The sequence below is a fragment of the Monodelphis domestica genome, chromosome 2 (genome assembly GCF_027887165.1).
Source record: "Monodelphis domestica isolate mMonDom1 chromosome 2, mMonDom1.pri, whole genome shotgun sequence".
NCBI classification, from domain to species: domain Eukaryota; kingdom Metazoa; phylum Chordata; class Mammalia; order Didelphimorphia; family Didelphidae; genus Monodelphis; species Monodelphis domestica.
Genome location: NC_077228.1, coordinates 74,201,780 through 74,222,528, shown reverse-complemented (window position 1 = coordinate 74,222,528; position 20,749 = coordinate 74,201,780). Strand labels below are relative to the sequence as shown.

Sequence of the window (20,749 nt, the reverse complement as noted above, 5' to 3'; positions counted from 1 at the left end):
GCAAGGAAACACTGGAGGAATGGATTAGTCAGGATTTGAACTCAGGTTACCTACCTCCAAATCAAATACCCTTTATATGTTACCACAATTGCCTCTCTTGACAAGAGAGATCTAGTTAGAGGGTGGTAGTTGGTCTTGTGTACACATGTGTTCTGGTAGATGGCTCTTTGGCTTTGGGTCATGTGCCACTGGTGCATGAGGATAATGTGACCACAAGCCCATAGAGCAGAGGCTCTTAACCTTTTTCTATTTGTCTGTCCTGGACCCTTTGCCAGTGTTGTTCTTAAATACCTAAAATACACAAGACTATAAAGGAAACCAATTATTTGGAAATAGAAGTATCAACATGCTTTTTGAAAGGCACATTCTGGCCCCAGGTTAAGAACTCCAGTATTAGCGAACCAACCAGTACTGAAGCCAGACATTCACCTCCATGAGACTGCAGATTGGGAAAGAACACCTCTAATAGATTTGAGCAACCTTGGATGCACACGCTGAATATGGAACATGGGCCAGTTTTCTTTGGCACCCAGACATGGAGCTAGCTGTGGCAATATCTTCCATCTCTGTTGCTTTCCAGCTGGCTCATCCGCACCATCTTCCTACTCCCATCTTGTGAGAAGGAAAAGTGTAAGAATTTCAGCATGACATTTTTCAAATGTTGCCAGCTAATTTCTGGTTTAGGACATTGACATGAAGGTCTGCTGCCACATGGTGACTTTGGCTCCTTGAGTCTGCAAGTCGCTTCCCACTTAATTAGCTCTGCTAATTGTTAGGAAGTTAGATGCACTAGAGGTCATTGAGAACACAGTTATTAGTATTATCACCAAGCCTTGGAATTAGCTAGTTATATCTGTTGGTCATGGATTCCTTTGAAATGCAGGTATCCCTTCCTCATCACAACTTTACCTATCTTGGTTTCCATAGATCTTGGTTCAGCATAAGAAATTAAATGGGGATTTTGGGGGAGTTTTGTGGAAGCTGCAGATGACACATGAAGGCCAGCAGGACAACACAAAAATTTTTAGAAACTCTTAAATGCATAAATTTTATGTATAGTATTATATAATATCAACATATTTCATCTTTTAGATACCATAATCATATACAATTTTTTGACTGTAAACACCCTATAAAATAAAAAGGGAAATCAGATTTCTTCTCTGGTGTGAAAAGAGAGTAAAAAAATTAATACATGGATTTTCCAGATTGTAGGGGTACTGTTTCCCTAATCCTATGATGTGGAAAGGATACCTGAATAAGTATTCAATTAGGCAGTCTATCACTGTTTTGTGGCTCTTGGGTAAGAAATATAGATCTACAGACACACATATACATATGTTATTATTGTTTGTTCTTTGTTTCAAAGAGGACCAATGATATCTTGAGGTGATATCTTGACTTGATCATGAATTGGATTTAAATAAGGCAGAATTGCACAGTCTTCAGCTTCACTCTCTTCCAGAACCCTCAAAATCTAATGGCAAGACAAAAAGTCAGGACGACTGGCAATGGCATGGGATGTAGCGGATGACCTTGATATCTTTGAGGTTTGATCAAGCTCTAATCCCTCTCCAGCGCTGGCTTCAGCTGCTTTTAGGGTCAGTGGGACAAATTGCTCTTATGTGCCTCCTCTGCTGGAGGAAGTCTTCACATGCTTGGGGAAGACGTTCCCCTACTCACTGATGGGGTTGAATCCTGGCAGTTACCCTCAATCTCATTTAGACAATTTTATTGGGATGTGGCTTCTAGTCATGCTATAGCTTCTTGGAGCCACAGATACGAAGAGTTCAGGGAAAGGTGGACATGAAAGATGGATTTGTGTTGTTTAATCATTTCTATCTTGTCCAGCTCTGTGTGACTTTGTTTATAGTTTTCTTGACAAAGACGCTGGAAGTGTTTGCCATTTTCTTCTCTAGTTTGTTTCATACATGAGAAAACTGAAGCGAATAGAGTTAGATGACTTACCAAGAGTCACATAACTAATAAGTGTCTGAGGCTGGATTTGAACTCTGGAAGATGAATCTTTAATGCCTGGCACTATATTCAGTGTACCACCTAGCTGTCCTGGTTTAGCAGCCCTGAAAAGGGCAAGCCCTGCCAGTAGAAGTGCACATGCACACCCCACAAATCCCATATACACTGTATATATGTATATATATATATATATATATATCACACCAAATATGTGTATATGTATGTCTTCCTCCTTCTTCCTCTTGGTCTCCCTCTCCCTCTCGGTCTCCCTCTTCCCCCCATCGCCCCCCCCCCCCCCCCGTCTGTCTCTCTCTCTGTCTCTGTCTCTCTGTCTCTGTCTCTTTCTCTCTGCCTGTCTCTCTCTCTCTTCCCCCCCCTCATTCTCTCTCTGTTTCTGTCTCTCTTTGTCTCTGTTGCTCTCTGTCTCTGTCTGGACCTCTCTGTCTGGACCTCTCTGTCTCTGTCTCTGTCTCTCTCTCCCTCTCTCTCTCTGTCTCTCTCTGTCTTTGTCTCCCTCTGTCTCTGTCTCTGTCTCTGTCTCTCTCTTTCTCTCCCTCATTCCCCCCCTCCCTCTCTCTTTCCTTCCCTCCCCATTTTCTGGGTAAGTTATCTCATCCCATTGCTAGATTATCCCTTCCAGTAGAGCAGAGCAGGCTTTTGAACTTTGTCTCTCACAATCTAAGAATTGGAGAGAACTTTTCCTAACTCCTACCTAGGAGGATCTCTTCTATAACAGATCTGACAAATGGGTATCCAGTCTTTGCTTGAAATAAGGGGTAACCTTATTCCCATAAGGGGTAACATGCTCCCTCCTGAAGCAGCCCATTTCACTTTTGGGTAGTTCTAATTCTTAATATGCTTTTCCTTACAGCAACACTAAGTTTACCTTTTTTTTGGAGGAGGGGGTAAATTCCACCCATTTCCTACAGAGCCAAGTTGAACAAGACCCTTCCTTCCTCCACAGGAGAGCCATTGGGTCCCAACACAGAGCTCTGCCCACAGTACATGTTTGATGAATGTGTGTTGTTGCAATTCCTAATTTCTCTTTTATTTTCCTGTTAGAGTGAATTTCTTTAGGTAGTTGATGATGGTTTAGTTCAACCTATGAATTCCAGGTCATTTAGGTGTTTCTAGCTACATTCAAAAGGGCAGACCAAGGACAGTATATTAGCAGTGGGATGTCAAGATGACTGAACTGTCTTTAATGCCTTATTATTAACTTAACCTTTTACTGGCATGAGCAAAAGCATAGGATTGGCCAATTGTTTGGTGGCACCCTGTTTTTATTTATCTGATTTCCTCTTTAAAATGGATTATTTTTAAAATTTATTTTTTAAAAAATGGGGGCATCTAGGTGGTATAGTTGATCAAATGTGGGGCTAGAGGTCAGGAAGACTCATCCCCTGAGTTCAAATCTAGCCTTTGACATTTACTAGCTGGGTGACCCTGGGCATGTCATGTCACCCTGTTTACCTCAGGGTTTTCATCTGTAAAATGAGCTGGAGACAGGAATGGGAAACCACTCCAGCATCTTTGTCAAGAAAACCTCAAATGGGGTCACAAGGAGTTGGATATGACTGAAAAAAAACCTTAAAAATTAAATAATGATACCAGAAAAATGTCCACCATTGGACAACTTTTTTTTTCCTAGGGATGTGAGATGAAGTTGTGGAGGACCAGAGATGTGTTTTGGAGGCTGAAACTTACAGGACATGTCATCAGCTTTTCTCTAGATATCTTTGTTGTCCACACTTCAGAGTAGTATATGGCTTGATATGGGAAATACAGACCTCTGCCATAACCTCCTGGCTGTCTCCTCTGGAGGTAAAGCAGGCAGAATGACTCACCTCACTGAAGGAGACAGGAGGGAAAACCCAGGCCACTGATGTGGGACAGCTTTAAGCTTCCCTAGCTTAGATTTTCACTTTCTCACCATTCTAGATGGGGCATCTATGTAGCACAAGCCTAGAGTTTGGAGTCAGGAAGATTTGAGATCAAATCTGACTTTAGACACTTACTGACTGTATGACCCTGGGCAAGTCACTTAACCCTGTTTACCTCAGTTTCCCATCTGTAAAATGAGATGGAGGAGGAAATGATAAGCCACTTAAGTATCTTTGCCAAGGAAACCCCAAGTAGGTTCATAAAGAGTCATACATGATTGAAATGATTGGACAACAACAAAACTATTGTCAGGCAGTAAGGGGCTGGCTTACATATCTTCTCTTTTCCTCAACGGGTTATTAATGGAGCCCCTAAATTTAATTTCTAGTGCATTTCTCCAGCTATGTCCTGGCCCTGCTCTTGCTGACAAATTAAAACAAATTACGATGCCTGGCTATAAGATGATATATGACTTATATTTTGAAAAATATAAGGCTTATATTTTTTAACAAATTTACCAGAACTTGTAAGTCTGAATAAATATGATCCTTTCAAGTAATCATCATGGGAATCACGCTTATTTGTTGCTGTTGTTCATAAATATTTTTAGAACTCTTCTTTTGAGACTTGCCCTCGGAACCTGTCAACAAGCTACATAATAATAGCCCATAGTGACATAATTTTTTTTTCAATTGCAAAGGACTTTGCATCTGTGTTCTTGTTTGACATTCACAACAATACTTTGAAATAAATTGGGTAGGAATTTATGTTTTACATAGGGAGAAACTGAGGCTTGGAAAAATTATGTGCCCTGCATAAAGTCAAATAATTAAGAGATGATTTGAAACTTACCCTGGACTGAGACATAAGAAAATATCTCATAATTTAAAGGTTACTTAAAAAAACCCCAAATGCTAGTTCCTGCTTTGAGCCCCTACCTTATTCATTAGGCTTGGCTCCAAATGACTCCGTTACATAAACCAGCTTGATTCTTAAAGGGCAAAGTTTTGTCACAGGTGGGGATGTTTAAAAGAATGTGTCACAAAGGGTCTAAAGGTGGTTTTAGTTCCCAAGAAGGCATTCTAAAGGTGGTTTTTTTTTTTATTTTGCATTGTTAGATCAAGTACCTTGCCATCCAAGTCCCAGATAGGTTGGGGTTGTTGCTGCGGAATAAAGGGAAGACACTGACCACTGGCATGATAATCATGCCCGATTACCTGCTCTGCCTTCAAGCCACTCTCCCTTTCTTTCTCAAGGAACTCAACATTTGGTTCACAGTCTTTCTCTCCATCCCAGTGCCTACCCTTATATTTGGATTCATTTTGATATCCCTTCCGATACCCTCGCCTCCTAGTTTATTAGCCTTGATTATCCATGACCTATCCATGATTATCTCACTTTGTCACCCACAGGAGTAGTCACTGTAGACAATAGAATCACAGAATCTGAGAGTCAGAAAGGACCTCAGTGGTCAGTCCAAGGCTTCCTAATTTGGAGTATGTGTACCCATAGAAGAATGAGAAACTTGTCAAGGGGATACAAGCAAGGATTGCTGGTAAATTTTTTGCACTGATTGTCCAAAAAAGGTATGAAAATACATTTTTAATTTTCATATACATTATTGGGGGCATCTATGTAGCATAGTGGATAGAGCATCTAGCCCCCAGACACTTCCCAGGTATGACCCTGGTCAAGTCCCTTAATGCCAATTGCTTAGCCCCTGCCACTCTTTTGTCTTAGAACTGATACTAAGACAGAAGGTAAGGGTTAAAAAAAGTTTAATATGCATCATTTACAAAAAAAGCGAAACCTTGTTTTATAGCATTTGACAATTTCAGAGGGGTAACTGCTTTAACTGAAAATTTAACAGGAAAATTTAACATCTCAGGAGCTTATACAAGTTAGTTCTAGCATGCCACTGGATGGATACAGGGAATATTTGGCAAATATATTATCCTATTGGAGTTAATTTTTAAACTTTTATTTTGTCATTAATCTTCTTATTTTATTTTTCCAATTGCACATGCACAATAAACACTAGAATTTATTTCATTTCATACTGAATAGAAATTATGAGAAGATTTGCCAGATGTCAGGGATTATGAAGATTGGCAAAGACTGAGAACCTTCAAGCTAGAAAGAAAGGGAGAAGACCAAAGGGCTAAGGAGGTCTGCTGGCTCACTTCTGTAGATGACAGACACTGAAACCCATTGCCCCGGAAGGTGCCAAGGAGCAGCTCCAGAACATCCAATCTACCTTGTCACAGACCCTGTCATTAAGACTTTAACAAGGGATGTCCTTTTGTCTTTTTTTTAAACCCTTACCTTCCATCTTGGAGTCAATACTGTGTATTGATTCCAAGGCAGAAGAGTGGTAAGGGCTACGCAATGGGGGTCAAGTGACTTGCCCAGGGTCACACAGCTGGGAAGTGTCTGAGGCCAGATTTGAACCTAGGACCTCCCATCTCTAGCCCAGCTGCCCCCTCCATCACCTCTTGAGGCAACCATATTTCCACTTTCAGATAGTTCCAATTTTAGGAAAATTTCCCTGATATTAACCTAAATTTAGCTCTTTGTAACTTTCACCCATCACTACTGATTTTTCCTTCCAGGGTCATGAAGAACTTAATCTTTCCTTCCCATGGCAACTCTTCAAATACTTCAACATGTCCATCATGACCCCTTTGAATCTTCTTTCATGAAGGCTAAGTATGCCCAATTCCTTCAACTATAGTTGTCAGAAATAAACACAATATTCCCCATGATGTCTGATGAGGACATGGTACAATGATGCTGTCGATTTCCCCCTTTTCAAGAAGTTATTTTACTATCGTATGCCTAGATATTATCATAAGAATCATGGCTAACATTTATATGAGGGAGCTGGGTTAGGATTAATGGATAGAATGCTGAACCTGGGGATCAGGAAGGCCTGAGTTCAAATTTAACCTCAGAAACTTGCTAGTTTTGTGACCCTGGGCAAATCAATTAACCTCTATTTGTCTCAATCCACTGGAGAAGGGAATGGCAAACTACTGGAGTGCCTTTACCAAGAAAATCTCATGGACAGTATTGGAGTGGTATGGCAGACATGATTGAATGAGTGAACAGTAACATTATTTATAGTTTTTTTTATGGTTTTAAAGTGCTTTACATGATATTTCATTTGGCTAAGAGGTTAAGTAACTTGCTGGGGTCATATTGCTAGTGTCTGAGGCAGGGTTTGAACACAGGTCTTTCTCCTCAAATCCAGCACTTTATCTATTACATCACCCACCATGATCTCAAACTATCCCATTTCCATGGTTTTGACCTATGAAATTCCCCTTTTCTGGTCATGATCTCTTAGCTTTCCAGCTCATTTCTCCCAATCTTCTTTTGCCTTCATCATACCTTGTGGTCTTCTCTATCACTCCCAGATCTCCCAGACCATCACCCTACTCTGGCTTCACTTTTCTCTCACCACAGTCTATTTTGTTAACAAATTTGTTGTCCTCCATCTTTGATCCCCTTGCTCTGGTGTCTTTTTATTATTCTGGTTTATTATTTATTTGCTTTATTTAATTACTTATTTTTAAATATAATATAATATAATATGATATGATATAATATAATATGATATGATATGATGTGATATAATATATTATTTATTATCCTGTTCATCTTCAACCTGGGATCATCTTCATTTTCTGCCTCATTTAATTCTACCCCTGCCTTGCTGAGAAGGTGCCTGGCTTGGATATAGTTGTCTAATCGTTTGCTGCTGGAGACCACTACAAATTCATGGCATCTAGTCACAACTTACCCTCATGGTTCCACTTTAAAAAACAAAACAAAACACTTTATTTTCCATCTTAGAATCAATACTGTGTATTGGTTCCAAGGCAGAAAATCGTCAAGGGCTAGGCAATGGGGCTTAAGTGACTTGACCAGGGTTACACAGCTAGGAAGTGACTGAGGCCAGATTTTTCTCTCTCTAAGTTTGGCTCTCAATGCACTAAGTCACCCCCTCAGAGATGCATGTTAATCACTTGATCCCTGTCGAATTGACTCTAGCATAGTCTCCAAAGGAGCTGTTTCCAATCTTTTCTTTCTGTGTCTTTCTCTCTCTTTGTTTCTGTCTATTTGTCTGCCCCAATTCTCTACCTCTACCCCATTCCCACTTTTCTGTTTTGTTGAGAATTCTGACCCTGGCTGTCATGAAATTTCTAGTCTCTCCTCCCTCTAGACCTTGAAACTTCCCTCAAATCTCTCTTTTGTTCTCATCTTCAAGAATAACTTGATGTGTTCACAGGGCTGCAATTTTTGTTTGGAATCTTTGCTTGTCTACACCTCTTCCTAATGGGTATGGACATTTTTCTTGGCACCTTCTTAAGACAAAAGGATGGGGGCAGCTGAGTGGCTCAGTGGATTGAGAGTCAGGTCTAGAGATGGGAGGTCTTGGGTTAAAATCTGACCTCAGACACTTCCCAGCTGTGTGACCCTGGGCAAGTCACTTGACCCCCATTGCCCAGCCCTTACCACTCTTCTGCCTTGGAACCAATACACAGTATTGACTCCAAGATGGAAGGTAAGGGTTTAAAAAAAAGAAGACAAAAGGACATCCCTTGTTAAAGTCTTAATGACAGGGTCTGTGACAAGGTAGATTGGACGTTCTGGAGCTGCTCCTTGGCACCTTCCAGGGCAATGGGTTTCAGTGCCTGTCATCTACAGAAGTGAGCCAGCAGACCTCAGCCCTTTGGTCTTCTCCCTTTCTTCTTCAGAGACTGTGAAAGAGCTAAAACAGAGGTTAGGTCCTTGGAGCAGAGGGGTGAATGGCTCTCCCCTCCAGGAGCACTTTCCTTATCAGTCCTCCTTCCATGTCTAAGATGAGACCAGAGAAATCATAGCCCCAGAGTCATTCCCTCCTTGGAACATGAGATCTCCTTTTGTGTTGGAGTTTGCTTTGAGCAACCTGAGTATCTGGAAACACGGTCTGTAAAGTATAACTTAGTCTCCTAGTCATATCAAGTTAGGGCCATTCTTCCAGAGGAGAGGACTTTTAATAGTTTGAATAAGAGACATTTCAAGTGCCTCGTGTTGGGCATTTTAATCAGCTTCTCCAAAGAAAACAGATTAAATAATACAGTAGAATCCAACGAAAGGAAAAGCAAAAGAAAAAAGGTAACAACAAACACTTTCTTCCAACCCTGCCGACAGTCTTCCCAGTGGAATCAGTCTATTCTGATAAAAGGAAAGAAAGCCTGGTAGGGGGCAGCAGAATTAGCCTTGGAGGCTAGGCTTTCACTCACTCCATTTCTGTGAGGGTTTTGTTGTTTTACCTGAATCTGAACAGCTCTGGCCAGGAGCAGGGAGCCTGACAAAGTTCTGAGTAAACAGCCACAGACAGATAGGTGTCCCAGAGGCAGCTAGCCAGCCTGGACTTTGCCCTGATTAATCACTCCAGGAGAGGCCAGGCAGTTGCAAAGGTGACTGTGAGAGATTGGGAGAGTCAGGGGACAGGTGGATGTGGCAGCTGGCCTTTGGCAGTGTCTTCCAGGAAAGGAGAAACAGACCCATTTGAAGGAGGGCTCGAAAGTTACTGAAGTTGGAAGGTGGGGATCCGATCTGAGCTGGTGAATGCACGGTACGGCACGGCACAGCATGGCACGGCACGTATTGGGTACCTCGTTTCGGCTTTGGCAGGGACAGTCCTGTAGCAGTTAGCTCTGAAATGAAAATGCTAGGAGGGTTGTTTGTTCGTGTGTGTTAAGTAGGTGTCCAGGTCAATATCCTTTCTCTGTTGGATGGTTCTTGGATGCTTTTTAATTCTTTTCCTTGAATGTGTTGTTTTTAGAAATCAAATCATTAGATATTTAATTCAGTGACCATTTAGTAAGTACTTACTCTGGGCTAGGAACCCTCTTAGGCAATGGGAATGCAAAGAGAAAAAATGAAAAAGTCCCTGCCCATAAGAAGCTCATGATCTATCAAGGGAATATGTATATACAACAGTAACTACAAAAATCTTTAAAATTTCTGGAGGGAGAGGACAAGTCTATTATTGAGAAGACTTTATTAGCAATACAATAAGGGTTCTAAGTACACGATGGAAAGATAAGGTAGAATGGGGCAGGGCCACATAAGGAGAAAGGGGTTGATATGAAAAAGAAAGAGCAAGTAAGCAATGGTGGCTGGGGAAAGGAGCTTTAGTCTTGGCAACCTACAATTGTGAATCCCTGGGATTCCAAGTGGAGCCAGAGGGCAGTAGATTATCATGCCCTTTGCAGAAGCAATGCTCACTCTGATTGGAGGATCAGCTCCTGAGCAGTAGGAGGGGCAGGGGTATTGTTTTGGGAACTGATGACGCCTGTTTTGATTTCTGCAATATGATGGGTGTTTTGACTGTGATAGGTTTGTTCAGTGGAAAATTTAGGGAGAGTATAGGTAAAATGGGATCATAGGGCTAGTGGCACGAAGCTCAGCACGACGTATAAAGGTTCTCAGAACCCTTTCACTATGTATGAAGTTATTGTGTCTGCTCTCTGTAAGTTTGTCAAAAAGAGCTTTTGTTGCACCTTGTTTTGGCAATGGAGAGGGGATGTCTGGTTAGACAATGATTTAGTGTAAATCCACCCAGATTGTGAATGTAACTGAAGAAGCGTCCTGTCATTAGACAGACCTAAGAGTTCCCATGCCAGTTCTTGGTTGAAATCCTAAAGGGCATTCCCACTGTTAAGTTTTGGATTTGTGGTTCTATCAAATGAATGGAGGATGTCCACTTTGTTTAAAATGCACCCTTTTGACTTTTAGCTCTGGTGGGAATTTTGATGTTATATTTAGAGTTTGTAGGGTAGATCAAAGTGGACCAGACTGATTAGAATCTTGGCATCTTGAAATACTTCCAGAGGGAGAAGAGGGGAATAGGATTGAGAAGGTCTGGGGCATCCAGAAAACAAAGTATTTAGGTAAGGTTGAGAGTTACTCCTAGATATCACATTGGAGGCACTCAGTCAGAATTTATTCATCTATCCATTCATCCATCCATTCATCCATCCATCTATTAATTAATTAATTAAACCTTTACCTTCCATCTTGGAGTCAATATTGTGTATTGGTTCCAAGGCAGATGAGTGGTAAGGGCTAGGCAATGGGAGTTAAGTGACTTATCCAGAGTCACACAGCTGGGAAGTGTCTGAGGCCAGATTTGAACCTAGGACCTCATGTCTCTAGGCTTGGCTTGGCTCTCCATCCACTGAGCTACCCAGCTTCCCCCTTAGTCAGTATTTATTAAGCAGCTGTTATGTGCTAGGCATTGTGTTAAATGCTGGGGATATAAAAAGAGGCAAAAGACAGGACTTGCCCTTAAGGAGCTTACAAACTAGTGGCAGAGGCAACAAATACATATGTATATATATATATATACATATATACCCACGTATACATGTGTGTATATGTATATATATATATACACACATACAAACTATATACAGAATAAATAGGAAGTCATCAACAGGGTGAAAGCACTAAAATTAAAGAGGAATTGGGAAAGGCTTTTTCTGCAGGAGGTAGGATTTTGGTTGGCACTTGAAGGAAGATGGAGAAGTCAGGAGCTAGAGGGAGGTGAGTATTCCAGGCATGAGAAATAGTCAGAAAATAATTGGAGCTGATGGATGGGATGTCTTGTTTATGAAACAGGAAGGAAGACAAAGACACTGGATTGAAGAGTACGTGGTGGAGAACAGGGCATGTAGTTAATGAAGGACTTTAAATACCAAACAGTGGATTTTTACATTTGATTCTGGAAGATTCTGGAAGAAAGGGAATCATTTGAGTTTATTGAATATAAAGGCGACATGCTCAGATCCATTCTTTGGGAAGAATGAAAATGAATGGAGGATGGACATTAGTAGGAAGAGGCAGGGTAGACAGGTCCATTGGGAGATTATACAATACTCCAGTTGTGAAGAGATGAGGGCTTCCATCAGAATAGTGTCAGAATCATCATAAAAGAGAACAGAAAATATTAAAATATATTGAAAAAGATGTTGCAGAGGTGAATTGACAGTTTTTGGCAGCAGACTGGATATGAGTGGGAGGGTAAGAAATAGTGAGAAGATAAGAATGACACCTAGATTGCAAGCCTGGGGGACTTGATGATTTTATTCTTGATAGTCATAGGGAAGTTTGGAAGGGGATGGGTTGGATTTAACTTGAGATGTTACACTCATTTGAGTCCCAGTAGTGGAACATGAGGGATAATTAATGGTTCTAGAGAGAATTTATTTCCTACTTTCTATGGGGAATGGGGTATATGGAATAGTCAGGAAAGACGAGAACGTCTGGAGTGAGGACTTGCCAAGTCCTTTTCAGGGCTGCTCATCCTACTTTGGTGTAAACTTCCACCCAGCTCTCATCTGTGTCTCCAAGAGGCTGTAGCATGACCAGTGGTTACATTCTGGTAAACCATCTCAGCAGGCTTGCTAAACCATGTTGAGGGTAACCAACAGGTCTGAAATCCTTCAATGACTTAGGGGGATATACACCCCAGGCATGTGAAGACTTCCATCAGCAGAAGGGGTCGATGAGAACAATTTGTTCCAATTGCCACGAAGACAGCTGAAGCAAGAGCTGTGGAGCAATTAGAGTGTGGCCAGATATCAAAGATGCCAAGGCCATCTACTACATCCCTGGCTATTGCCAGTCATCCTGACTTTTGTCTTGCCACTGCATTTCAATGTCTCTGGAAGGGAGAAAGAGATTGACTACTTTGTGCCACTTTGTCTCACTTAAATCCAATTCACATGTAAGTCAAGATATCCCATGCTGTCATTGGTCTTCTTTGGAAAGGAAGGATGAACAAAAATGGTGGATAAAGCTCAGGAGTCAGGAAGACCCAAGTTCAAATCCCATCTCATACATACTTACAAGCTGTGTGAGCCTGGATAAGAATCACTTAACTTCTGTTGACTTCAGTTTTCTCATCTGAAAATGGGGCTAATAATACTGCCTACTTCTGAGGGTTTTTATAAAACTGTATACATGCTAGCTATTATTAGAATGAGCATGCCTTTCGGCTTTTCCCTTTGCTGTAAATAAGTAGGAGGATCTGCACTTAGAGAGTTACTTGGGGATATCAGAAAGACATCTTTTGGGGAAGTTTCACTTTCTACTTAAAGACTAGCCTTGGTTGCTCATACTGAAATAAAAATACTTCTTTGTATCTCTCATAGGACCTTTCATATTCATGAATGAACTGAATGAATAAATGGATGTATGTATGAACAAATGAATGGGTAGATGAATTAATGGGCAAATGTATGGTATAATGCAATTCCACTTTGGTAAATTGATTTTTTTCACTTATATCAATTTTATTTAAATAGTCAACTCCCACAATTCCTTCTTTATTGGCTTAGATACATTTCTCCTATTGTCTCTAAATATGATTATCATTACTATTAATTTACATGCTTGTTCCAGGCTTTTCAGGTGTCTGCATACTCTTTACATCTGTCTATAACAGTGTCTTAGAAAACAGATTGAGACGGTTATTCTTTCTGTTTAGCCTAATACTACACAATGCACAGATCTGTTCTTAAATTCTGATGACGCTGATGATTTTTATCATTCTCTCATTTGTCTGTAGGAAGATAAAGTAGATAGAACACTGATTCAATTGAAACAAAGAGAAACTCTGGAGACAGTTGAAGATGGAGCCCTGGGTTCCCCCTCCACAGCCCCAACCCCAAGGGAAGCCTGTACCACAGCCTAAGGGGCTTCAGAGGGGTGGCTATCATAAGCCCATCATCCCTGAGAAATTCTACCAGTGGTCAGACCTTCGAGGTGGCCCTCCACCATGGCCAGATCAGCAGACAGGTTACCAGCAGCCAAGTCATCTGTATAGGCCAGGGGGTCAGCGAAGAACTCATTCTGGGACTGAGTATTATGAAGGTGGTTATCCTGGTCAGCTATATCCCAGGTAAGTCTTTAGCACTTGGATAGGACCAGAGTTGCTATCGCCTAAAAAGTATGGAAGAAATTATTTAAATTATAAGATTTTTGATATCTCAGGTTTCTTGAACAGGTTAGGCTGAGAAACTTCCTTTCTCCTTTTATTTTTCACTCTTTATCCTCCTCCATACTGTTTCCTTAGCAACCTCTGCCTTTGTCTGTGCCAAATACTTTTTGCTCCCAAATTGGTTACAGTGACTGAAGATAAATGGCTATAGACTCAACCCATTGCTTTGTCTTATTTCCTCCCCTGCATCCCTTTTGTGAGTCTGTAGCTATGTGGCCAATAATAAAGGTTTAAGTAGGAGTTAGAAGACACTCTGTCAGTCAGACAAGAAGATACATCCCAGGTGTCTGGGAATCCCAAAGACAAGATCATTGTGCTCTTATTCCAGGTAAAGCCACAGCAATATTTATACCTAGGACAAGGATTGTGGACATTCTCAGACAGGTAGCATGAAATGTACCTCAACCTCACCCTGTGCCAGTTCCCCACTCCCTTCCCCCCAACTTTAAAAGTCAATATCACTTGAGCTAAAGTGGGAGGGGGAGACCTCAGAATACCAATACTTGGTGTGGAGACAGAACCCCCCTAAATACCAGAAGATTGCCGCCGAGTGGGACCAGAACAGTTTGATCTCTACTGGAGTTTCACTACCTTGGGACAGCAAGCAGTGAGGGAACATGCCTTCTGGTAGCATCCTCTTTAAATGAGTTATTCTCATTCATGGAGAGAAGCAGAATAGTGGGAGCCATTCTTCAAAGTCTGGAAAGACCTGGTTTCAAATATCCCCTCTGATATACCCTTGTCTGTGTGACCCCATGCCTCTCAAGCCCCTCAAATACTCTCTAAAGCTTTTTTCCTATATTGATACAAAATCACAAATCTAGACCAAAGGGAAAAATATATTCCCACTAACTAGGTTACCAGGTCAGGGCAGCTAGGTGACACAGTGGATAGAGTGCTGGACCTGGAGTCAGGAAGACTCCTCTTCTTGAGTTCAAATACAGCCTCAGACACTTACTAGCTTTTTGACCCTGGGCAAATCGATTAATTCTGTTTTCCTTAGTTTTCTCATCCGTCAAATGAGCTGGAGAAGGAAATGGTAAATCACTCCAGTATCTTTGCCAAGAAAACCCCCAATGAGGTCATGAAGAGTTGGACACCCCCGAAATGGCAGAACAACAAAAGGTGCTAAGACCAGTTGTTTCAAGGTTACCAATGAACTGAATGCAATGGGTGTCCCCTAAATTTTGGCACCCTGAACAAAGCTTTGATTGTTACACTCTCGAATACCTTTCCCATAGTGGTCCAGTCTGACCTGGGTAGTAACATAATTAATTTCTTGCTATTATAACTACTTTAGTGGCTTCAGAACATATCACATATTAGAAATAAATGACAGCTGCTACAAATTCAGAAAGCTGATTTTAGATTGGAGGTTCCAGAATTCTTAGATTTTTTAATCGAAGTCATGTCCTGCCTATGACTCATTGTGGACCTTGGCCTATGCCCAAGCTTTCCTTTTTTTTTTTCTTATGAGGAAGAAGATGGTATTTATGGTAATGTACTAATAACTTGTCCGTAGCCTCAGTTGAAATTATTGCAAAGCACTTGTGGCAAAAATATAAAATAATACTCATATTTCAGATGAGTAAGGCTAGTGACTAATAATCTTTATTTTGTTCTCTCTTGGTCTATTAGTTTGCAAAGGATGGCAGGTTAAGAACTGAGGAGGTGAGGGAATAAACACATATAAAGTGGCCTGACCCAAATGCTTATTTCAGTTCTTCATCTTTTATATTTATTTAAACAATGACCATAAATTGAATTCTTATACATCATTGTGCCCACTGCCACATGCTTATTGAATTCAATTGTCTCAGATAAGGTTTATACAGGATAAGGTCTCCTAGGGTGTCATCCTTTTGTGTTGTCATGGAGGAAAAGAATAGAATGGAAATTGAATGGAAAAGCATTTATTAAAAGATTATTATGTGGGAAGTACTCAGCTAAGTGCTAGGAATACAAATAACAAAGGGAGAGAGTCTCCCCTTTTCAAGAGCTCATATTCTGAGTAGGGAAAGACTACTATAGGAAAGTCCAGTTTTGAAATGGATGGAAAGGCTCATAATCCTTAGGGATCTACAGTAGGATAGGTGGGAAAGCCTTAGGAGTCCTTAGAATTCAGCCTCAATATGAAAGGCAAGGTCCAGCTTATCTAGAAGACCCCAATTTCTTCTTTTTTTTTATAACCCTTCCCTTCCCTTTCAGAATCACTACTGTGTATTGATTCTAAGGCAGAAGAGTGGTAAGGGCTAGGCAATGGGGATCAAGTGACTTGCCCAGGGTAACACAGTTGGGAAGTGTCTGAGGCCAGTTTTGAACCCAGGACCTCCCATCTCAAGGCCTGGCTCTCAATCCACTGAGCCACCTAGCTGCTCCTTGGAAGACCCCCACAGTAGTTTCTGGGTTTTAAAAAGAAACTTTTAAAAGCACTCTTGACTTGAATGATGGTAGAGATAAACACAGTATTTTTATCTTACAGTTTTACTAACATAAAAGTCAGAGTGTCTTTGGAAAGGTCACCTCATTTCCCTGGATCTTATTTTTCTCTTCTGTAAAAGGAGGGGGTTGTCATGAGGATCTTTGAAGGACCTTTGAGGTCCTTTGAAACCTTAAATTTTCCTGAACATTGACTTTGGGTCTTGTTCTCACCCTGGTCCTAAACTTTATTCAGGTCATAATTCCAAGAGGATCTCACCCTCGAGTCACAGACCTGTATTTTCTTCCTGTACTAGACCACAATTTCTTCTTTTCATCTTGACTTGCTTTCTTTCATTGTTATTTTTTATTTTTTTAAATGTGTGTGTGTGTGTGTGTGTGTGTGTGTGTGTGTGTGTGTGTGTGACATTGTGACATTTCAGGTCAGGATATGAGAATCCATATCAGAATCATCCTCCTATAAACAAAAGGGAAGACTATACCTATGGAAGTTATTATCATGGACACCCACACCTACTGAAAGAAGAACGAGGTATGGATGGGAAAAGTCTTTGGGATTTGTTACTGGCTCAGATAGGCAGATGGGCTTGGGACTCGCCAACATAGCTAAGCTTGGCAGCCTTGTGCCGTGGTAACCTACCCAAGAGAGGAAAGCAGGCATCTTCTTTTCTTTATTGTCCCAAGAGAATCTTGAAGGATGCATCCAGGGAAGCTGTTGCCCTTTGCATACTAAGACAATGCTATGGATCCACCATCATTAAGCCATGTCCCTTAATTTATTTTCATAATAATGGTGATGAATTGTCTTGGTCCATCCCCCTAAGAGTGCTTATAGCCAAGACCAGAATCTGAGAAAAGGGTAGCCAAACGACAATGGAACCAAATATTTGACTTAAGCCTCATTAGTAGACAGTGGCCTCATTAACTGAACCAGTGGTCTTCACCATCATTTTCTTCAGAAGACTAGAACTCATCCCCTATCCAATAAATACTGAAGTCTTGGTTTGTGGGTGAGACTCACAACTCTAGCCATTGTTCATATGTGGGAAAATTTAAACCCCACAGTTATGGATTGGTGAATAGCATATCCAGTTGAGGGTGAGTGGGTGCTACAGGCAGCTTTTGACTGTTAGAGAGGAGAAGGAGTCTGTTTTGGTGCAGCCTGCACACATGCAGACATACGTCCCACCTCTGTCTTCTTCTCTCTGCCATTATATAATTTGGTGCTCTTAATAGTCTGTGGGGGATAATGAATTGTGTGTTGGGAGCTAGCACCCCCAGCCTTCTCCTCATTCAAATAAATCCACCTTGTGGTTCTCAAGCATGCTTTTGGGTGCATTCTTTAGGTACCCTGCTTCTGAGAAAGCAAACACATCAGCTCTGACCTGCCAGGAAACAGAACTGTCTTTGTTCTCTTTTTTCCTCTGGCTGTAGTTCCAAGGCAGGGGAGTCCCTACACCAGGCATGGAGATTATAGGGACCAAAACCCCTACAGTGACTACCATGAGGAAAGACGGAGCAGCCCATTTGGAACAAATGGTGAAATCCAGTTTCGGTAAGTGTGGCAACAGAGTGTGAGTGCCTCAAGCGAACCTTAGGACAAAGAATGCTTTCTTCCCTCAACTTCAAGGCCAATTTTGTACCTGTCTAGTCTGTTAGTCAACTAGCATTTATTAAATGCCCATTGTGTGGTAGGCATTGTGATAAATTCTGGAGATGGAAAGGCAAAAAAAAAAATCCCTCCTTCCAGTCTATAGGGGAGAGATAAGAAAACAACTGTGTACAGCAAGATATCTATAGGATAAATTAGGCACAATCTCAGAGGGAAGACACCAAGATTTAGGAGGACTGGAAAATGCCTCTTGCAAAAGGTGGGGCCATAGCTGAGATATGAAGGAAAAAGAGAAACCAGGTGGTAGAGATGAGGAAAGAGAATTTTCTGGGCACGGGGGACAGGCAATGGAAATGCTCTTAGAATGTTATGTTTGAGGAACAGCAAGGAGGCCAATGCCGTTGAATCAGAGAGATCTTTGGGACTTGTTGGCCCAGATAGGCAGATGGGGAGTGTAAGGTGTAAGAAAATGGAAAACGTAGGAGTTTTTTTTTTTAACCTTTGGTTTTAGAATCAATACTAAGTATCATTTCCAAGACTAGGCAATTGGGTTTAAGTGACTTGCCCCGGATCACATAGGTAAGAAGTGTCTAAAGTCAAATTTGAACCTCTGTCTCCAAGTTTGGCTACTGAGCCACCTATCTGCCCCCCCCCCCCCCACACTACATCTTAGTTTGGTTCTGTAAGCACTACAGCAAGGAGCTATGAGTTTGACACCTCCGCTCTAGATAATTCTGTAACATTATAAATGGTAGAGAAAGTCTTGATCTATCTTGATCTACCTTGAGGAAAGGAGATAATTCTGCAAGATTATCCATTGTAGAGAAAGTCTTGATTTACACTGATGAGGTTTTTAAAATTAATAATCAATAACTATTATATTTTATAAAGTTTTATTAATAATAACTAAAGTAAAAGAACTGTCTGACTTCAGCCCTGTCACAGATTCAAAGGAGAGGACAAATACAGAGCTTAAATACAATCATGCAAAATGTGGGGTCGCAGGAAAATGGAACCCTGGGAAAAACTAAGGGACTTCTGGGAGATGAAGTCCAAAGGCTCAAAATCTCCATTTATACAATTGATGAAGGGAATTTCCAACCAAGGAATTCCTTATAATAATAAAAGCACAGATCTGGTGCCCAGTTCTTATTATCTGAATTGATCTGGTCTCTATAATATTCTCATGGTTAGACATGATCTGGGACTAGGATGCTTCTCCGGTTCTGGGTCTATAGTATCAAAGATGTTTTACCATCTTACCTGCTTCTGGGATGGAGAATGGAACAATGGAGAGATTCCAGGGTGTAAGAGGAAAGGAAAAGGGAAAGAACCTCGTCTGTACTTTTTGTCCTCATCCCGCAGAGTCCCTCTCAAATTATTTAAGCTAAGAGAACTAGTCTACTTGGGCCAATAGAGCAGAAGACCTTTCTACAGGCTAATTTATCACTTTTAGGACACTCTACCAAGCAGATGGAGTTTCTTTTTATTTATTAAATTGTTATGTGATGATAGCCAATGAGGGACAACATCTTTATTAAAGAAAATTGGTATGATGTAAAGAACAGGGGCACATGGGTACCACAGAGAGAAGAATGCCAAGTCTGGAAGTGGGAGCACCTGGGTTCAAATCTGGCCTCAAATACTTTATAAATGTTCTAAATACTTCCTAAAAATACTTCCTCAGATATTTATCTAAATTGTTAACCTCAATTGCCTAGCCCTTACCATTCTTCTACTTTGGAACCAATTTTTGTATCAGTTTAAGGTAAAGGTTTTAAAAAAAAACCCAGCTCTGAAATCAGTGAACCTAGGTTCAAATCTCAACCTCTGAAGCTTATTGACTTTTGTGACTTTTAGGCAAGGCACTGAATCTCCTGGGGTCTCAATTTCTTTATCCCTTAGATAAAAGGGTTGCAATAGATGACTTCTTAGGTCTTTTCTTACTCTGTATCTAGGGTCATTTGGTTCCTCTTTTGGCCAGTAATGCTTCAACAAAAATACCATCTTATTTGTTACCACTTTATGCTGTTTTCTTACCATGTTTTGTCTTTCCTGATGCAGGTCTAAAAGTTATGATATGTACAAAGAAAATTCAGTTTCTGACTCTGCTGGGCAAGAAAAGCCTGGGGAAGAAGACCTACAGCATAGCAAGCTGGAAGGGTCCAATGAGGTAACTAAGCATCAGGGACATGGAGGTTCTTGACCTGAGGTGTCACAGTTGAGAAGCTAATGCTTTCCTTCTCACTATACATGTCTTTATATGTCTTTTTGACTGTCCAGCAGCTAACATACTGCAAATTCCTGGCCACTTTCGGCTTGATCAAAGTCCTCTATTATGAATTCCAGATATAAAGTCTTCCAACTTGATTGCCCAAAGCAGGAGTATTTTGCCAGAAATTCTAGCCTTGGAATTAAGAAGACCTGAAGTGAAATCCCATCTCTGGCATATACTGCTTGGGTAACCCTGAACAAGTCACTTAAGCCTTTAATGCCTCTAACAGTTCTCTAAGACTAAGTGACAGAGAGGGTACTGATTTGCTCCGGGAGAAGAAGTATCCCATACTGCTGAAAGCACCAGTTTAAGTTAAAAAAATTGTATTTACTTCTCTTTAAACCTTCTTCTTCCCCTGGATATCTTCAGTTCCTTTCTATGTTCATTTTCCCATTAGATTGTGATCCCTTTGAAGGCAGGAACTATCTTATGCCTTTCTTTTTATTCCCAGAGATTAGCACATTGCCTGGCACAGTGTTGTATTCAGTGTCCAACTCTTTGT

The 20,749-nt window shown here is 40.9% G+C and overlaps 1 protein-coding gene across 7 annotated transcripts in view; it reads left to right on the top strand.

Annotated features, from left to right (window-relative positions):
• Positions 1 to 20,749, top strand: part of SEC16B (SEC16 homolog B, endoplasmic reticulum export factor) — a 76,100-nt gene that overhangs the window by 7,927 nt on the left and 47,424 nt on the right. The window contains exons 2-6 of one of the 7 annotated variants that reach the window (XM_007480841.2): positions 5,274 to 5,447; positions 13,490 to 13,822; positions 16,783 to 16,892; positions 17,795 to 17,915; positions 20,037 to 20,145. In XM_007480841.2, coding sequence (XP_007480903.2) covers positions 13,554 to 13,822; positions 16,783 to 16,892; positions 17,795 to 17,915; positions 20,037 to 20,145 — 609 coding nt within the window. In that variant the 5' untranslated portion in view covers positions 5,274 to 5,447; positions 13,490 to 13,553. Of the gene's footprint in view, positions 1 to 4,346; positions 5,448 to 5,510; positions 6,571 to 7,512; positions 9,488 to 11,301; positions 12,647 to 13,489; positions 13,823 to 16,782; positions 16,893 to 17,794; positions 17,916 to 20,036; positions 20,146 to 20,749 lie in introns of those variants that run through there. The other 6 variants (XM_056815587.1, XM_056815590.1, XM_056815588.1 and 3 more) reach the window with 6 other exon arrangements.